This window comes from Neopelma chrysocephalum, unplaced genomic scaffold, assembly GCF_003984885.1.
Source record: "Neopelma chrysocephalum unplaced genomic scaffold, ASM398488v2 Primary Assembly neopelma1_44, whole genome shotgun sequence".
NCBI lineage: Eukaryota > Metazoa > Chordata > Aves > Passeriformes > Pipridae > Neopelma > Neopelma chrysocephalum.
In genome coordinates, this window is record NW_020897703.1 from 15,390,587 (window position 1) to 15,407,575 (window position 16,989).

General features: G+C 41.2%; 1 protein-coding gene across 1 annotated transcript in view; it reads left to right on the top strand.

Moving 5' to 3' along the window:
* Positions 1-1,572: 1,572 nt before the first annotated feature.
* STK39 (serine/threonine kinase 39) overlaps positions 1,573-16,989 on the top strand; it is an 84,142-nt gene continuing 68,725 nt past the window's right edge. The window contains exon 1 of the mRNA XM_027678673.1: positions 1,573-2,292. Within this exon, the coding sequence (XP_027534474.1) occupies positions 2,262-2,292 (31 nt within the window). The 5' untranslated portion in view covers positions 1,573-2,261. The remainder of the gene's footprint in view (positions 2,293-16,989) is intronic.

Genomic DNA, 16,989 nt, shown 5'->3' on the forward strand with positions numbered 1-16,989 from the left:
TGAGCATGGCCAAATATTGCCAGTTTTGATTGTAGCCTGGCTATGTAAAGCTTTTATTCAGTCACCAAATGATTGATTCCAAAGTGGACTCAGTGACCCAGACAATCTCATGGAGTCCTATGTCTTCAAGCTCAGAAATGCCAAACCACGTTCAGAGGGGACCATTCTGAACTGTCATCAATTCGGAGAACAGTGATTTTTACGTGATTTATATCCATTCCTCTGGGATCTCCAAAATCGGCGGGTTGCTATTCTCCCCAGTGTCCGAAAAGCCTTGCGGGAGCAGCGCGTAGCGGGCGCGGCCGAGCGCGGCGCTGCGGGTCCTTCCCCGCCGCCTGCAGCAGGGGGCGGGCGGCCCCAGGCAGCGGCCCCACTCGGGGCCCGCACCGGCGCTGGGGCGCTCAGACCTCTCCTGCGTGGTACCCGGAATGCATGGAACACTTCTCGCGGGTCTATCTGTTTATAAAATTGCTATCCTGGAAGGTTCTTCTGTAAAATCTGCTCATTTCGACAAATTGCAGAGTGCAGGTGCACCTAGAAATTCCCAAAGCTGTAGTGCTTACTTCTACAAACTGGGACAATAATAGGGACAAAAATAACTATAATGGTATCAGATGTTAACCAGAAGTTTAAATAGTCATATGGCAGCAGCATCACAGAAATTCATGGCTCAGGAACTAACCACCTCCTACCCTCCCTGCCACCATTCCCAACAACTGAGTACAGATGGAGAAACTGGCCGTGTTCCATCAATAGTGAGTAACCCATTTTCTGTGCTGATTGATTTGGCCTGTGCTGTTGCTCACTTACACCCCCCCCGCTATTGCTGGCAGAAAGGCCTTGGCATTAAACTGAATACTGAATGACAATTTAATATTTCCTCTTTCAAGTCTTGCTGACCTTTAGTTTTGTGGCAAATAATTTCTAATTTGAGTATAGGAAAATATTTCAATCACCTAGCTTTTAAAAATGAAATTGAGAGAAATCATTGGTTTAGCACAAAAATGTGTGATTTTTTTTTCTACTACTAGAAGCCTTTGTTGCTTGTGAGGAAATGGTGCAGTGCACAAATGATTCCATATTTGCAAGTTGCTGATACGCCTTCTGATGAAACATTAAGCAGTGGCTGGGATGACTTCTTCCTTCAGCTTTCTCAGCAACACAACAAAAGAAAAATAACTTGCTTTCTGAAATAACCTTCAATTAACTGAAAGTCTTTGCTGAATAAGCCACATTAAAAAAATTTAGTTAGTAGAAGAGGATTATCCCGAAGTGAACTAGGACTGAATAAAGTATCCAACAGGTGTTAGTTGTTACATGTATCTTAGTGTGAATTTAAATCACACTACATCATACTACCTCACAATTTAAGACGTTCAGTTCTTTTAATCAGTGCTGACTTTGAAAGCTTTCCTCTTCATGTACTGTATTAGTTCCATCTACCTTAAATTCACGCTGTAGTAGGAAGTGAGATTGTGAAATATATGGAAATCTTTTACTACCACTCTTCTTCCAGATCTCCATAGATCTTAAAATACAAAGCATTCAGAGTAGGAGTGAGACTGTAGACTCCTAGCTATTTTCTGTTACTTCATAGTAAGTAAAATCCTGCTGATATCACAAACACTTCACACAACTAAAAGGGTAGAAAAAAAATGTTTTAACAGCAGAGTGCCATCTAACCACAGGGGCTTTTTTAACCTGATCTTGTATAATGGGAAGCATTAGAGAAGTTTAATTATGATTCTTATTTGTTTATATCACTTGTTTCTGGTTAGCCAAGGGGAGCATTCTCAAATGTACTCAGTCCTCGATGGCATGAGCTGAGGCAGTGTCCGCACTGAGATGACATGGTGCAGTTCTGCTACCCTCCCATGAAAGGGACACTCATGTCATATGGTGATTTAACCACTTTGCAGGAGTGCAGCCCGATCACCGATGAAAGCAAACGCTTTCTTTACGTCCTCAAGTTTAAATACAAGTCATCTTGCGGCAGCAGCACTCTCGGCAGTGACACTCGTGAGCAGTGCTCCAGAGGAGCCTGTGTGCTTCTGTTACCGGCCTAGCAGGTGCAGCATCCCCGCCACGGGACGAGGCTTCCCTGCGGGCTTCCCGGCCCCGCGCTCGGTCCTGGCGGATCCCGCAGTCCGCCGGCAGGGCTGTGGCCTGCACACGCTCTGCCCGCAGCCCTGCGCAGGACTTCGCAGTGCTTCCAGCCGCGGAGAGCATCCCAGGGAGCCGCGGGATGAGCGGGGAAGACGATGGGTAGGGATGCCACCAGCAGGTGGACAGGTAAGGTGGCTCGGGGGAAGGCGGCGATCCCGGGGGGCCCGGGGCCGCTCCTCAGGGGAGGCTCTGCCGGAGCGGCTCCGCTTCTGCCGCGGGCGAGGCGCGTTCGGGGGCAGGGCCGCGCCCTGCCGGCACCGCACCGGCACCGCCGGGCCCAGGCATCGGGCTCGGGCTCCGTCTCCCTGCAGCGGCGCGGGGCGAGCGGCCGGGGCCGGCGGCGGCGCCCGCCTCTGCCTCCTCCCCCTCGGTGCCCTGCCTCCTCCCTCCGCCGGGCGGGCGGCCGGCTGCGCGGGCAGGGCGGGCGGCAGGCAGAGCGCGGCCGAAAGGTGTTGCTGGAGGGGAAGTTTGGAGAAGGTCGCCGGGTGCCTGGGCGCTCTGGCAGCATCATGGCGGAGCAGGGCGAGTCGCCGGTCCACGTCCAGCAGCCCCAGCCGGCGGCCGCTCCCGCCGCCCCGGCCGCCGGCTGGCCCATCTGCAGGGACGCCTACGAGCTGCAGGAGGTGATCGGTCAGTGGAGCGGGGGAGCGGCGGGGCGGAGGCAGGGAAGGCAGGCAGGGATGCCGTGGCGGCCGGCCGGCCCCGGGCCTACCGGCGCTCGCTCTCCCGCAGGCTGGGCTCGCTCACTGCGGCGGACGCGCCCGGCACTGCAGCGGCGGCGCCGGCTGCTGCTGCTGCTGCAAACTTTATCCGCCGACAGCGGGCGGGCGGCCCCGGGGGGCGGCGGCTCCTTCTAGAACCCGCCGCGCCCCGCCCGGTGCGGCTCGGTGGTAGTGCCGGTGCTGCCCCGCGGTGCAGCGGCACCCGCCGCTAGAGCCCTGACCTGCTGGTTGCCCTGGGACCCCGGCAACTCCGTGGATGCGCTCTCTCTGCGCTGTGTGCCTGCGTGTATGTGCTTGCCGTGGATGCGCACATGTGCGTGCATCCGCTTAGATTACTCTGCATTTTTCCGATGCTTTCATGGGGGAGGTAAATCTCACCCATAAATCTGCTACTCACGTGATGACTTTCTCTTAATCCATATATATGTATCCTCTTCTCCCTCACTGTTTAATCTCGCTCCCATCTCCTTGTGTCCCTCGGCCCCGTCCCCGGACATGGCACGTAAGGCCAGCGGGGGGATTATACTCCGTGCTGACCCCAGCCAACCTGCTTCTGACCCGGTTTGCCGTGTGAGGCTTAACCTGTCTGCCGCCCCCCTCCCGTGTACCTGTAGGAAGGGGACTTTCTGTTTGTGTGCTTCAGCGCTTCGTTCACGTGTCCAACTAACGCAGATCAGATGTGTTCAGTCTCTGTTACCTTTATTTGGATTAGATTATTTTGAATTTTACTTTATGTAAGGGTAACTGTCGTTTACAGTATAAGTGATGGAAAGTTTTTCATCTCTTGGCCTATATGTTGCTTGTTGCTAATGAACTACTTTGGGATACCTTGGTTTTATTTATATGCAACGTTTTAAACTTCCAGCAAATACTGCAGACGACAAAGGCCAACTCTTAAGACTGCTGTTCCTTAGGAATGAGGCCACTTAAGTGAAAAAAGTCCAGGAGTCTTGCCTGCTGATGCTGTTGATTATCTTCAGTATTATACACCAATTGCTAACTCTTATCAGGCTGATGACAACCAGAACTACATGTTATTGATCTGGGTTGGAAGTTGTGTGTACTCAACTTTGTCATTAAGCATTTTATTTTCCACAGGCAGAAACAAAATAGTTGAGAAAAGTGCTTCTTCCTTAGAATGAGATGGCTTTCTGTTGACCCAGGTGGTGCTTTTGTGGTTCTGTATGCATTTCCTAGGCTGTGAATAGGGGCTAAGGAGGGATGAAGGTTCAGATGTTCAGGTCCCTGGAGGTGGCCGACTTGGACCAGTCTGATGCTCAGTGCTGAACAGGTGCTGCCTGTGGAGGCCCCCCCTTGGGTATGGGTTTACTGGACTTTGTCTTACTCACTCTGGAGAATGGATCAGTTAGCCAAGTGGAAGCAGTTCTACTAGCATAAAGATGTATCTTTGCTGAGGAGTAAATCCCTCTTCTAAGGTAAAAAAGGCCTCAAAGGTGTTGGATTAGTCCTTGTCTAGGGTATAACATGAGCCATATGAGTTATTTAAATAGTAGTTGTTTTTCTGTTGCAATACCTGTAGAATGCCTCTGTGAGAGTTTCCTTTGGAAACTCCTTTCCGTCTTTCCACTTAAAAAGCTTGTATCTTTTGATATGTAAAATGTATTTCTAAATGTTTATATATAAGAATACACCCATTAAACAAGTGGATGCTAAATCTGTAGATAAACTTTATTGCTAGTTTAATAGCACCTATGGGTGCTATTAAATGTTGATATAATTTCTTTAACTAACTGCCTAGGGAGGAAATTGAAGTCAGGGTATATTGAATCAGATTCTTGGACACAATGAACTTGCCTGCCTTAACTTTCACTAAGTTTAGGCTGCTTACATGACTTTTTTTCAAACTCACGGAGATTTATTTTGTACTAGTTGACTTAAAATTTTATGCTTAGTCAAATATGTCTTTTTTCATTAACGCCTTGTATTTGTTCTCTTAATTTACAGGACACTTGGTATGAGATTAAATTTAGTCTTAATGCCATTAAAAAAAGTAAAAAACCAACCAAACATGCCCCACCCCACTTTCTCCAAAAAACCCCAAACCAACCCCCCTATAAACGCTATGCATTTAACCAAATGCAGACATAATTTTAGAGCTGTTGTTGGTTTTAATAAACCTGGTGAGGGACTCTTAAAGCATTTCCCATCTGATCTAGGGGAGAATGACATAGAGCTACCGCTGGATGAAGGTAAGAGTTTGTATGGGCTGTGCCAGGGTTAAGTGCATTGTGAACATGAATAGTTACCACTTGCTGAAACAGAGCCAGTCACCTCTGGAAAGCACTCATACCTCTCCCTGAGGAACTGGGTAGTGTCTTCAGGGAGGAGTTCAGTTACAACAGCCCTTTGCCAGTTAAATGAGAAAAATAACAATATATTGAAGCACCTTTGTGGGCTTTGCAGGAGGAAAGGTGTGCAGGGTGATACACCATGATGGTTTATCACAAAGCTTCCAAACAGAACAGGCTTTAGATTCTCTGGTAACTAAGTACAGATGCTGAATGGCCGTTTTTAGGGGGCATTTAAAAGTTTTGGTGGGGATTATAAAATGAAAGTAATTGTTAGTCATATGGGCATCCATCCCTTTGATTTAGCAGGTCGGAGAAGTTCTGTTCTTTTTCTCTGTGAGAATGTGAGCTTTTCTTATTGGTCATCTGTGTCTAGCCACATGCTATTTTGAAAACCAAGGCCACGTGATATGGATTTCCAATGATAAAGCTTTTTTGTCTGTTGTATCCTTCATGATGGCTGGGATATTCAAGGGCCTGTTGAAGAGAAAATGCTAGCTTTAAGGAGGGCTTCTTATGAGATGTTATTTGTTTTATTTTTGAGGTGGCCAACTAGTTCTCTGTAAACTCTTGGTGTGCAGTTTCATGATACATTTATTCTGCTCTAACGGGCAGCTGCTGAAAGGATCTCATTGATCTGACAGCGAACTAGTTCTTCTGCTGGGTCAGTTTTCTGTTGGATCAGATTCCCTGTTTGACTTGCTGCATGACTGCATGATTGATAGGTCTGATGCAAGGAAGAGGCTCTTCCTATTAATGCCTGTATACTAATCTTTTCTGGAGCAGGAAAAAACCATTCTGATTGCTATCTGTAGATATATAGAGTGGAAAGTTAAGAGGAAATTTTCACATTAATTCAGATTGATACAGTCTGTCCATAAACAAACGCATTTGGAAGTTAGAAGGGGATTCCTAACTGTTAGGACAGGAGAATCCAACCAACCTTCTGGCAGTAGTTACAGAGATAAGAACTGTAATTGCTATTAAGGTAGAGCCAGATTTAATTTAGTGAAGACCTGGGAGATGTCTTTCTAAGATTTTAATGCATTAACTTAAAATGCATAGTGGATTTTAATATATGTGCCTTTCTTTTTTTTTTTTTTGTAAGATGGAAATAACTTGGATTAAAAAAAAGCAGCTAATAAAAGCGATACTTTGAGAGGTGTTCTTATGCAGTTTGGGTTTATAACCAAGTATTCAGAATAAAATAACTGAAATTGATTTCTCTGGATTTATGTCATGTACACATGAGAGTTTTTTTCCTCAGAAGCAATATAAATCTTCACAAAACAAACATTTAAATCATAATTAACATAAGAAATTGAATAATATTAAAATTGTCTGTATTTTTCACATTGTAATGAGCCCTACATCACCTGGATGAGACAAAGCAGCATTAAATCTTGGTTGGGTTTTTTGTTTTATTTTGGGTGGGTTATTTTATTAGTTTCTGTTTTGGTTTTAAAAAGTTTTCTGAAACTGATATGATCAAGTGGCTTTAACTTGTGTTTGGAAAATGACTTTGGACTTGATGCTCCTCTGCTGGATGTAATTTAATGTTTGTCATCTTTCGTTGATACTTGTGGAAGGTCGATTCTATTATGGAAAAGCAGTGGGTTATCCTGTGATTAGGCTGGGTGCTAGTTTTCATTATAAAATTATATTTTTCTCTCTTCTACTGCAACTGACTTGGAAAATTAATTTGGCTAGAAAACAATCAGAATTAGATCGAAAATAAAGAGTTACTTTTACGAGATGGATTATCACTATTGACTGCAACTCATTAAAAATGTTACCCTAGTTGAACTTGTGCATTTGTCTAGTTTTGCCTTTCCAACTTTGAGCTCAAAAATATCTTGTGGTTTGTTGCCTCATAAGGCACAGTGTTGCTAAGTCAAATGTGTTGGGATTTTGAGTAGAACAAGTTACCATTTGAGACTGTTCTGCTGATTTTATGGTTCTTATTGTAAGCAGCCTGTGAACCATTCTCAGTTAACGGCTCTGGGGTCTTTGTTGGTGTTTCTATGGTATGTTATTTACTTTTTCTTTCTCCCCTGCTGCATATATTGCTAATGGCTCTTTGTCTGACAGAGAATAGACTCTCCTATATTTTTTTGTAATCAGAGATCTTTGACTCTGTAGAGAGGTCTCCGGTTATGATTCTCAGGAACCTATGTTCACGTTTGTAATGCTCTGTGCTGTTTTGAAAAGCCTCTCTATAGTTAGAGGTCACATTACAGGTCTGTGGTGTTCTATTAATCATATGCTTGTGTCTCATTCACTTTCCAAAATTTCTTATCCCTGTGCTTAATGAGATTTTTTTTTTTAAACAATAGAAGAGCTTTCTTTCAGTAGTTTTTTTGTATATGCTGTAAATTAAATCAAACTGTGCTTAGTGAAATACCACACTGGAGCAACTAAAGCTATGGTAAAACGTGATAGTTGCTCTTGCCAAACCTCCGTAATTCTTGCATGAGAAGCTGCATAATTTGATAAGTAATACTTAATGCTACCTAAGGTCTTTTACTAACATTTTTTGTAAAAAGAAGTGTGTATCTGCCTTAATTCTGCTCCAAAGCAAATTCTGTTCCTTACCTATAAGTCTTAAAAGTTGCTACAGCAGCCCAAGCATATCGTACATGCACGTATTAAATACAGCCTTCAGAACATTAATCGTAATTTAATACAACTGTAGCTTGACAGGAAGGGTTTAATTTTGTAAATTAAATTTTACATTTCGGGGAATAATTGGTCAAGATTTTCTGTCTGCTAATAATCATTTGTAGAAACTGTGGAAATATTAGATCCCCATATAGTATTCTAATAAGAGGTGGCTTTTAATTCAGTTGCCAGGGTAAAGGTGATCATGGTGCAATTTAAAAATACCTTGTAGAAAACTCACGGTGCTGTGCTGCTAATGAGGCTGTGCAGAGCTTGTAGTTAATTATTTGCCTTGTCTCCACATGATAGTAATAGTGTTGGGGAAGGAACCCCCGTCTTGGCTTTTTTTTTTAAATGGAAATGAACTTTCTGCATTAGAAATACACGTATTGGAGACAAGGCTGTAGTTTTCATTGCTTCAAAGAAGTTAGACTTTAAGTGATTCAATGATCAAACTTTGTTACATAATTTAGTGACTTAAAAAAAAAATTAACTCATGCAATTGGATTTCAGACTTGTCAGAAAGAAGATTAATTATAGTGCATGAAAATAGAGAAAAAAAGGCAGCAAAACGTTCTTTGGGTTTCTTGTGATTGCAAGTAACCACCATATAAAGCTTGTTTTAAAGTTACTGTAACTGGAAGGGTAAAGGAACTTGTATCAACACATCAGACAGTTGACTGGTGCTATGTAATGATAATGTATAGAAAATATGCTTTCCTGCTCTTGGAATGTGTACTTCCCTCCAGTCCCCATGCTTCCTCTCCATCCAAGTTCTTCCTACAAATAAGGTCCAGTACCTCTAGGACCTGGAAAGTCTTGGCTCAACAAGAGTTGCTTGAGTGCTAGAAGAGGAGTAGTTCTACTGGTGAGCGTGTGGGAATTTGAAGGGATTGCATAATTTTGACTCTTGCTAAGTGTTACAACAGCAAGGCTTTCCATCTTCAAAGTGGAACCACTTCTTGTAACCAGCGTTGTATTTCAATAGCAGGGGCAAAGTTCAGACCTGGGAGAGCTATTTTAGGTTGGGTCATAGCTTGCTCTGAAACTGTTTTAGAACTGTTTTACCTTTTTTTCTTTCAGCAAAGAACCACATTCTCTTAGGTCCAAGACCAGTTGTTTTTTTCCAGAATCTGTTTGTCAAATGGAGCTTCTCTTTGTTGACTGGAAACAAAACCACATCTGTTCTGATTGGCTTGAGCGGAAAAAACAGCTCTTCATGCAAAGGAGATGTGGGTGGCTTATACAGAGGCTGCTTGTCTAGGTCGTATTTCATTTCTATGTGCCCCCTTTGGTTCTCTCTCTCTTCCCCCTTCTCCCCCTCCAAAATAATTCAGAACTATAAGGCAGCAGTTGATAGAAGCTGTTTTTTCTTCCCATAATAATAGCAATTCTTGGTGTTTAAAGAATGTGCTTTAAACATTAAGTTGGTTACTCTTGTTAACTTCTTGGGTTTGCTGAAGTCACTGCGATACTGCTGAGCAGAGGCTTCACAGGAGCAATCTGCTTGCAGAACTTGGAAATTAAATGACACTAGGAAATTTTCTGGTGCCCAAAATTAAAAGTGAGTTTCTCCTGTCCCCTACAAGGAATCATACTTAACAGGTGTTGATACTGTTTACCCTGTGTAAATAGAGAATGAACTGTATTGAGTGAGTGGATTTTTACTTTTTTCTGCCTTTTGCAGCACTGCCTTGCTAGTAGGATGAAATCCTGATGGCTCTGCTAAATTTCACTGTTTCTTTCTAAGTTTGAATGTCTTTGGGTGTGAATGAGGGTTACATGGTTGAAGCTTGTGGGTGAAAGAACATTATCATCCGGCAGTGGCAGAATGAGGCAATGCTGGTATGCTATGATATTGTCAAGAATTTTTTCTAAAACTTTTATTTTTTTCTTCTAGGAAGGAAAAAGTCTATGCATATATATCTATCAGTCTCTAGAACAGGATCTAGAACACTTCTAAATTCATTGTGGTTGTAGGATCAACTCTATAAGTGAAACAAGCAGTGCATGCTGAATGTTTGTCTCTTGCCTTCTTTGATGGGGTTTGGCTGCTGTCCTCCCTTGCTGACCCTAGGGTTGTGTGGTGACTGTGCAGCCCGGTTGGCCACCTGCTTCCTCCTGCACAGTGCTTCTGGCTGGAGACCATGCTGTGGTATTTAACATGTGCCTGGGAGACTAGGAGCACTAGACTGAAAAGATGGGGAAAAAAAACAACCCTGCCCTGAAGCAGAAAATGTATTAATGAGAAAAAACAATGAGAGTATACAGGGAGAAACAATCGTGGTACCCAACAGTGGGGGAGGAACCTGAGTTTTCCTGAAACTGCTGTCAAGTCAGAGTTACTTTGAGAGTTGGTTACCCTTCAAGAGATAGATAGTTGGGGAATGGCAGTAAAGAGGAAGCGTGGAAAAGTGTGCATGCTTCCTGGGTTTTAGGCAGGCTTCAGTTGACTGGGTGACTGTTCTGTAGAAAATTTACATGGCAGTAGTGAGATGCTGAAAATTCTGATGAAGGCAGTGAGTTTTAAAAAGTCCCTCGGAACAATTCCCACGTTTGTTGCCACATTTTTCCAGGGCTGCTCTTTGTGGCAGTCCTGCAGCTTCCTTGTGAGAGAAGCTCAGTGAAAAGTTTGAACAGTGTTCTCCATTTGTTAGCTGAAGTGATAAGTTTGTGGCATTGGTGGAGTTAATATTTTCAGTCCTTTACACCATGGTGTTTGACTAGGTATGTGGCTTTAGTCAACAGCTTTGTGAAACTCCAGTATGATAAATTAGCTGTCTCCAATAATCCTTTGCCTTTACAAATAACAATTTCTGAATAATTTTATTAGCCTAATTATTCCTATGGATGTCTAAATGCCTCTGAGGTATTGTGATTGTAAGTTAAATATAGATGAAACTTGAGAATGTCCTATAAGGCTGATGTAATGGTTATATTACATAGCTTTTAAATTGAGCTATGCTTATGCACTCAGAGAAATTAGAACTAGCAGCAGACTGAAAATTTGAAGCTTTTTTGTGTTTCTAGTCATGCTTTCAGAAGAATTGTGTACTTAAAGGTCTTGAAGGTCAAGATCCATGTTGAATGTCTATGTGCCAAGTATACCTGCTTCAGGGTAGTGGTATAAAAATAGTTAATTTAACAGACCAGAAAAATATTGTGTGTTTGTTGATTGTGATTTCTGTCTTGTAGGAGTAATATGAACAAGACCACAAACTCGAGCTGTTGTTTTAGACTTCTGAGAAGCAACATACTCAGATTCAGAAGCATAGCCATTCAATTATAAATTTGCTTTTTTTTCTTCTCACTTCTCTACTTTGAAGACATTTTATTACAGGGACTGAATTTAAACTTATTATTTATTCCTGTTAGTGTCTTGTGCTTCCAGGCTCTGAGCCACTTCAGACTAATAATAGGAACTTCATTAGAATTAGATTAGAATCACCTAATGAAAATTTAATGATATGATAGTATTTATATTGCTCCAGCTCTTCCATTGCTTCATATGAAGCAGTATGAGAAATAAGTATTTTTTTTGCTTGTAGTGTGTGGCTGCAGTGAACTTAAATTCTAGCAGGCACATTCTGTTGGGGTGAACTAGCTGAAGATGATTTGTAGCTCAACACTCCAGTATTAATTAGAGATCTCTATGGCAGTCCAGTAGCAGTACTGCCTTTGTTTTGGTAGATTGCTGTTCTTCATTCTCAGAAGAGAATGATGCACTGTGTGGTGACATCCGGAAGACTTGGAAAATACTGCGTTCATGGTATTAGAATTGTTCCAAGTGTTTACTTTCAAACTAAATGACAAACAATAAAATATGCCAACTAAATCAACACCAGCATTTGTTTATAGTGCTACTTCAGAAATGAACAGTAATTCTCTCTTAACAGCTTTTTTTCTAGGCAGGAAGTCTGGTTCAGCATAGCAAATCTTCAATTTATCCTGTTTGTATAACGAGGAATTCCGTGGAGTTCGGATGATACCCTGGTAAGGTAACTTTTGGCCCCACAGTGAATACCAGATATCAAGTTCTTGTGTAGTTATGCAGAGACATTTTCAGTGTGAGTTTTGCCTTCCAGATGTTAAGCTTTGTATACATATTGAATAATGGTTTCTGTATTGATGATGAAACAACAGGGAGAATGAAATAATCAGAATCCGTGTTTCTCTTCGTGTGAGGATGAATGGATAATAACATGGGATATAAAATCCATAAATTCTTAAACCAAGTGGTATCCTTTACTTCTTTTGCACATCTTTTGTTTTGAAAATGCAGAATGAATATGAATTTGTTGGATTCATTAATGTGGAGTGCAGTACATCCACATTTCTCCCTGTCACACGACAGCCCCAACATGATGTGTATGATGGGAGCTGCCCCTGCCCGCGGTGTGCCGGCTGTGCTGCGGACTGTGCTGTGAGAGCAAGTGGCAGTGTGGGTGAAAGAGCCTGCTGCAAGTGCTTTGGCTGCTACTTTTTGTGTTTCTTCTTGCCTAACAAATTTGCAGTGTGAGTGAATTTGGATTCTTTTTCATTTTGAAGGAAGCCAGAGCATATCTGATTACAAAACTAATGTTAACTGGCGATGACCTCGTGCGCCTCAGAGCTTTTCTCCGCCTCCTCTGTCTTTTGAGCTAGATTAACAGATAATAATACCTTTTGTATATGTGACATTATTACTTGTGGCTCAGCTCTTTGTTTTGGTCTTTTCAAGAATCCTTTCAGAAAACCTTTAAAGATGATCCACATTCCTACCAGCACATTCTTTTAGATAATCTAACCTAATGACAAACTAACAGAGTAATCTTTCTGTTTTTCCCCCTAGGTGCTGGGCTCAAATGGATTTATTTAGTTAGTTAGTTATTTTTCATTAGCCTTAAAGAAAAGTATTCCTTTAAATCTCTTTAGGTAATGGGCTGTTATATGTAATGTTACTTGTTGTTTATTGGCACGTGTTTTCTAGTCCATAAGTAAATTGTAGTGAAATTCATATAGAAACCAAGTGCAGTTTATTTTGCCCTTACACATAACACCTTTTTTCACTTTTTTTTGTCTTAATAATGGCAGCTCATATAGAAGTAATGTGCTTGAGAGGAGAAATCATTCCAGGTGTAGAACTTGACTTTTCAGTGCTCAGTTCAGTTTCACGCTCTTTAGTTCATTAAGCTCTTAAAATGCTGTGCTTGATATTATGTCATAATCACAACTTTGGAAACGTGATAGTGAAGCAAGTATAAGTGGACAAGGTATATAAAATGGCTATAAGATACTTCAAGCAGACCTGAAAGGAACTTGTGAGGAAAGCGTAAGTTCTGCAAACTGGAATAGAGGTGCTTTGTTTGCATTTCACATTTGATGCCCATATTGTATGTTTTAAGTAGCATGTTTTGTAAGAGGTTCAACATGTTTTGGGGTCAGAACTGAATGTTTTTAGCTAAATTACTTGTTTGCCTTAGGTTCAGCTGTATTTAGTAAGTTGTCTCTGTGGTTTGGTTGTTCCCCCCATACGCTTTTTTTTCAGCATATGTAAGCAGAATAATTTTGCAGTGCATGAGAAGTAAATTATGCACCAGAGAATAACATCTCTTTGCTCCCAAGTATCTGCTAATCAAGCTTACCATTAAGGTGACAGACAGGTTCTTATAGGGATCCTTGGCAGAATGATGATGGCACTAAAATATAGTTATAATTGAAGCTTTATTTTCTTAACAAGATAGTATGAATACTATAGCACAGAACGTATGATTAGAATGGCACAGAGTTTCTACGCTCAGAATCAGTTTAGTACAATTTATAAGTAGCGTAATACAGAATTTATAATATGATAACTTAAGATTTCTAATTACCTAGACCCTAACATGGCTTCTCATCAACTAAATAATACAGAATTTATAATACAACTTAACTTACTATTTCTAGTCACCTGAACTCTCTGCAGATGAGGTCAAAATTTAATACATTGTTTGCTGCATCAATACAACAATCATAATATAGACTTGAGGATCATACATGCATAAGAGTCAGTCCTCAGAGGAAGCAGATGATGATGGAAGCATATCTGGCCACCAGGGGTCATGGGTCTCACTGTCCCTACTCAGGACTTGTAAATTGCCCTGATGCTCAGGAATCTTGAGGCTAGTAGGGAGAGGAAGAAGAAATCTGGTTTGTCTACTTGGTTCACAGGACCTTCAGGGCCTGAGATTAAGGAAGAAGGAATGACTATGGGACCTGTTCAGTCACAGAGAATAGCTGCTTGCCTTATAAAGTCTTGTTAGTTATGTTAACCACATTACAAGGAATCAGGAGCAGGGGCTGCTAGTCACACCAGTCTTATCCTGACATTTCCACAAAGCAAATTCCAGTTCTAATAACTCCAAATTCTGAAATAGTGGCAATTGTGGATTTTGTATATGAACATTTTTCACTTACAAATAACAGTTCTTATAAAGATTTGAAGTGTGGAGCAGAGCAAAAGGAATTTAGTCTTGGGTAGGGTTTATAATAGGGAGCTTGCCTAGACAGTTTAATCTGAGTTGCTGTAGTTCCCTTTCAACTTTATTTAGATGACTCATCTATTTTAAAGGACAAGTCAGGGAGAAGATAACACCTGTTGAAAGTGGACTGCTTTACTTTAGGTTTTCCTTACTAGCTGTGGTGCTGACATTTCTGTGGTGTAGAATGCTTATGAATGGGAAGATGCTCTCAGGCCTGGGAATGTACCAGGCTCTGTGTGAGCTCCGTGATCAGCATATGAGAACACTCAAGGCCATGAAGTACTCAGTTAAAAGTTAATTTTTGTAATGACACACGCAGATGAGCATTAAACTGCCTGGATTTTTGGCATCAATCACTTCACTTTCTTTTGCAACTTGTCTACATCTTTCTTTCAGTGTAAAGTATGAAGGTGTGGTTGGAGTGTGTGCAGATTCATACTCAAAGACAGGCAAAAGGAGAGGCGTTGTGGTTGCTGTCTGTTTCTGATGCACTTCTAAAAGTTGATCCTCAACTTTGTTAGCACATTATCTTACCCGAAGTACTTGAATTCCTTTGTAGGTACTTTCCTAAAAAAATGGCAGGAATCTGTTTTTGTTATGTGCTGTATCTTATTTTTCTGGGTGATAGGGATAAAACTTTTCCAGTGTTGAAATGTGGGGCTAGGTATATCTCCTGTGGTGTTGTCATTTTAAACACTAATGGTGATAGCACAGGGGGATAAAACCATGTTCTGCACTAAATACAGTAAGTGGATAGAAAAACTCATAAGGGAGCTGGGATACTAAATGTCTTACTGCTGTAGATTCAAAGGCAAGACAGTGTGCTGTATGTGACGTGACTGTAGCAGGATGTAATCCTCCAGTAGTGAGGCTTTGCTTCTACTGAACTTCAACAGAAAGTGTCATCTTGATCCACCTCTAATTTATTGTTTCTCCCATACACTTAACAACCACGGCGGCTTTATTTTTGGTGATTCATTTATTTTACTTGTATTAATAGAGTACATAAAGCCTCTATGACAAAGGAAAAAAATAATTTTAGACTGGGGTTTAATGTCAGCACTTGTCAGTCTCTGTTGGAAGAGCTGTGCAGGGCACAGAGAGAGGGGAGAGTTGTGAAGTGGAAGGAGATAGTGGGCATAGTCTCTATTTTTTTATTCTCCCATTGTCACTGTGTGCTTATTGCTAGGTTTACTTGAATGCCCCAAACATGGTCATCCTTGGACTTTTCAGTCTGATCTTAGTGTGTTGATGGCCTTGTATCAAGCTGACGAGTGCTGAGATATGTATGGCTCTAGGCAGAAGTCTCTTTAACAAGAAAGTGTCTGAAAGCAAAAAGCCATCACTTAGGCTGATATTTCATTTCAAAGCTGAACACAGTCACTGTTAAATAAACCTATGTCAGATCTAAATATATCTGATTTCACTTTATAGCCACAGATTTCTTAAATACCTTTGTCAGTCAGAGTAGAACACTTTTAAAATCCTTTTAATGATGACTGGTGGTGATAACTAATTATTTGTCAGATAAGATAGACATTTCAGAAGAGTTCCTGCAATATAGTGTGTCTGGGCTCACCAATGGAGGAAAGTAAGACTTTTACACTTTCCAGATCACTGATCTAGGTTCTCCACTTTTTTGTACAGCTTCATTTTGTCTTATTTCCTGAATAATTCATGATTGATAGTTATTTACTGTACTTTGATGCTAGAACCCTCTGTGTTCAAGAAAGTAGATTTGCATTCTCCTGTGCTTTTGGCAGAAGAATTTTATTCTGTTCTGCAGATTTGACGGGGGCAGTAACATAGTACTGCATAGCAAACCTCAAAATATTTTCTATAATTTGTCTATGCAAAACATCTGTTATAACCAGTCCTTTTACTATTTTGGTGAGGAAATAAAGAGAATAGTTCAGAAAGTGAGATAATTCCCTTCTGTTCCTGTTTTTCATGTATGAAAGGGTTTATTGCTGATTGTGAATCTCCCTACCTTTTTTCTTCCTGTGTGGAGAATATGTCGTCTGGTCAGTGCTGAAGCTTGCTGTGTCTTAGCCTTAGTACAGGTTGGCTTAATGCTTGCAAAGATATTTTCTTGGAGATTTTCTATAATAATTTTGATGTGGACATCTAGACTATTTCTCTAAGACTTCATTGGGATCACAGAAATATTTGCAGACCTTTAGCATATTTGGAGAGATTTTTCTGGATTGTTTATACAATATACTTTTAAGGCGTAGTATGGGATAAGCTAGACCTCAGACTTTGTGTAAGCTACTCTCCCAGAAAAAGGTAAATACAACAGTTGAGTAACCCAGTGATTCTGTAACCATAATGATGTTTTTAAATGTCCAACTGCAAAGCAAATTCATTTTGTATAGCTCAATGAAGAACCAAAAGCAATTACTTTTTGAATGTTGAAAATGCAGAAGTACCAATTCTATGCGTGGCCATAGATTACATAGAACACTTAGAGTATTTTAAGTGAATTATGTCATAAGCCTAATGGCTAGGATAAGCAAAGTAGTATCCAGGTGAGTTATAAGGGGAGAGATTTAATCCCAGCATGAATTAAGAACACAAAGTGGGCAGAAATTGTTAGTAAATTGTATTTACATAATTATTGTGGGGTTC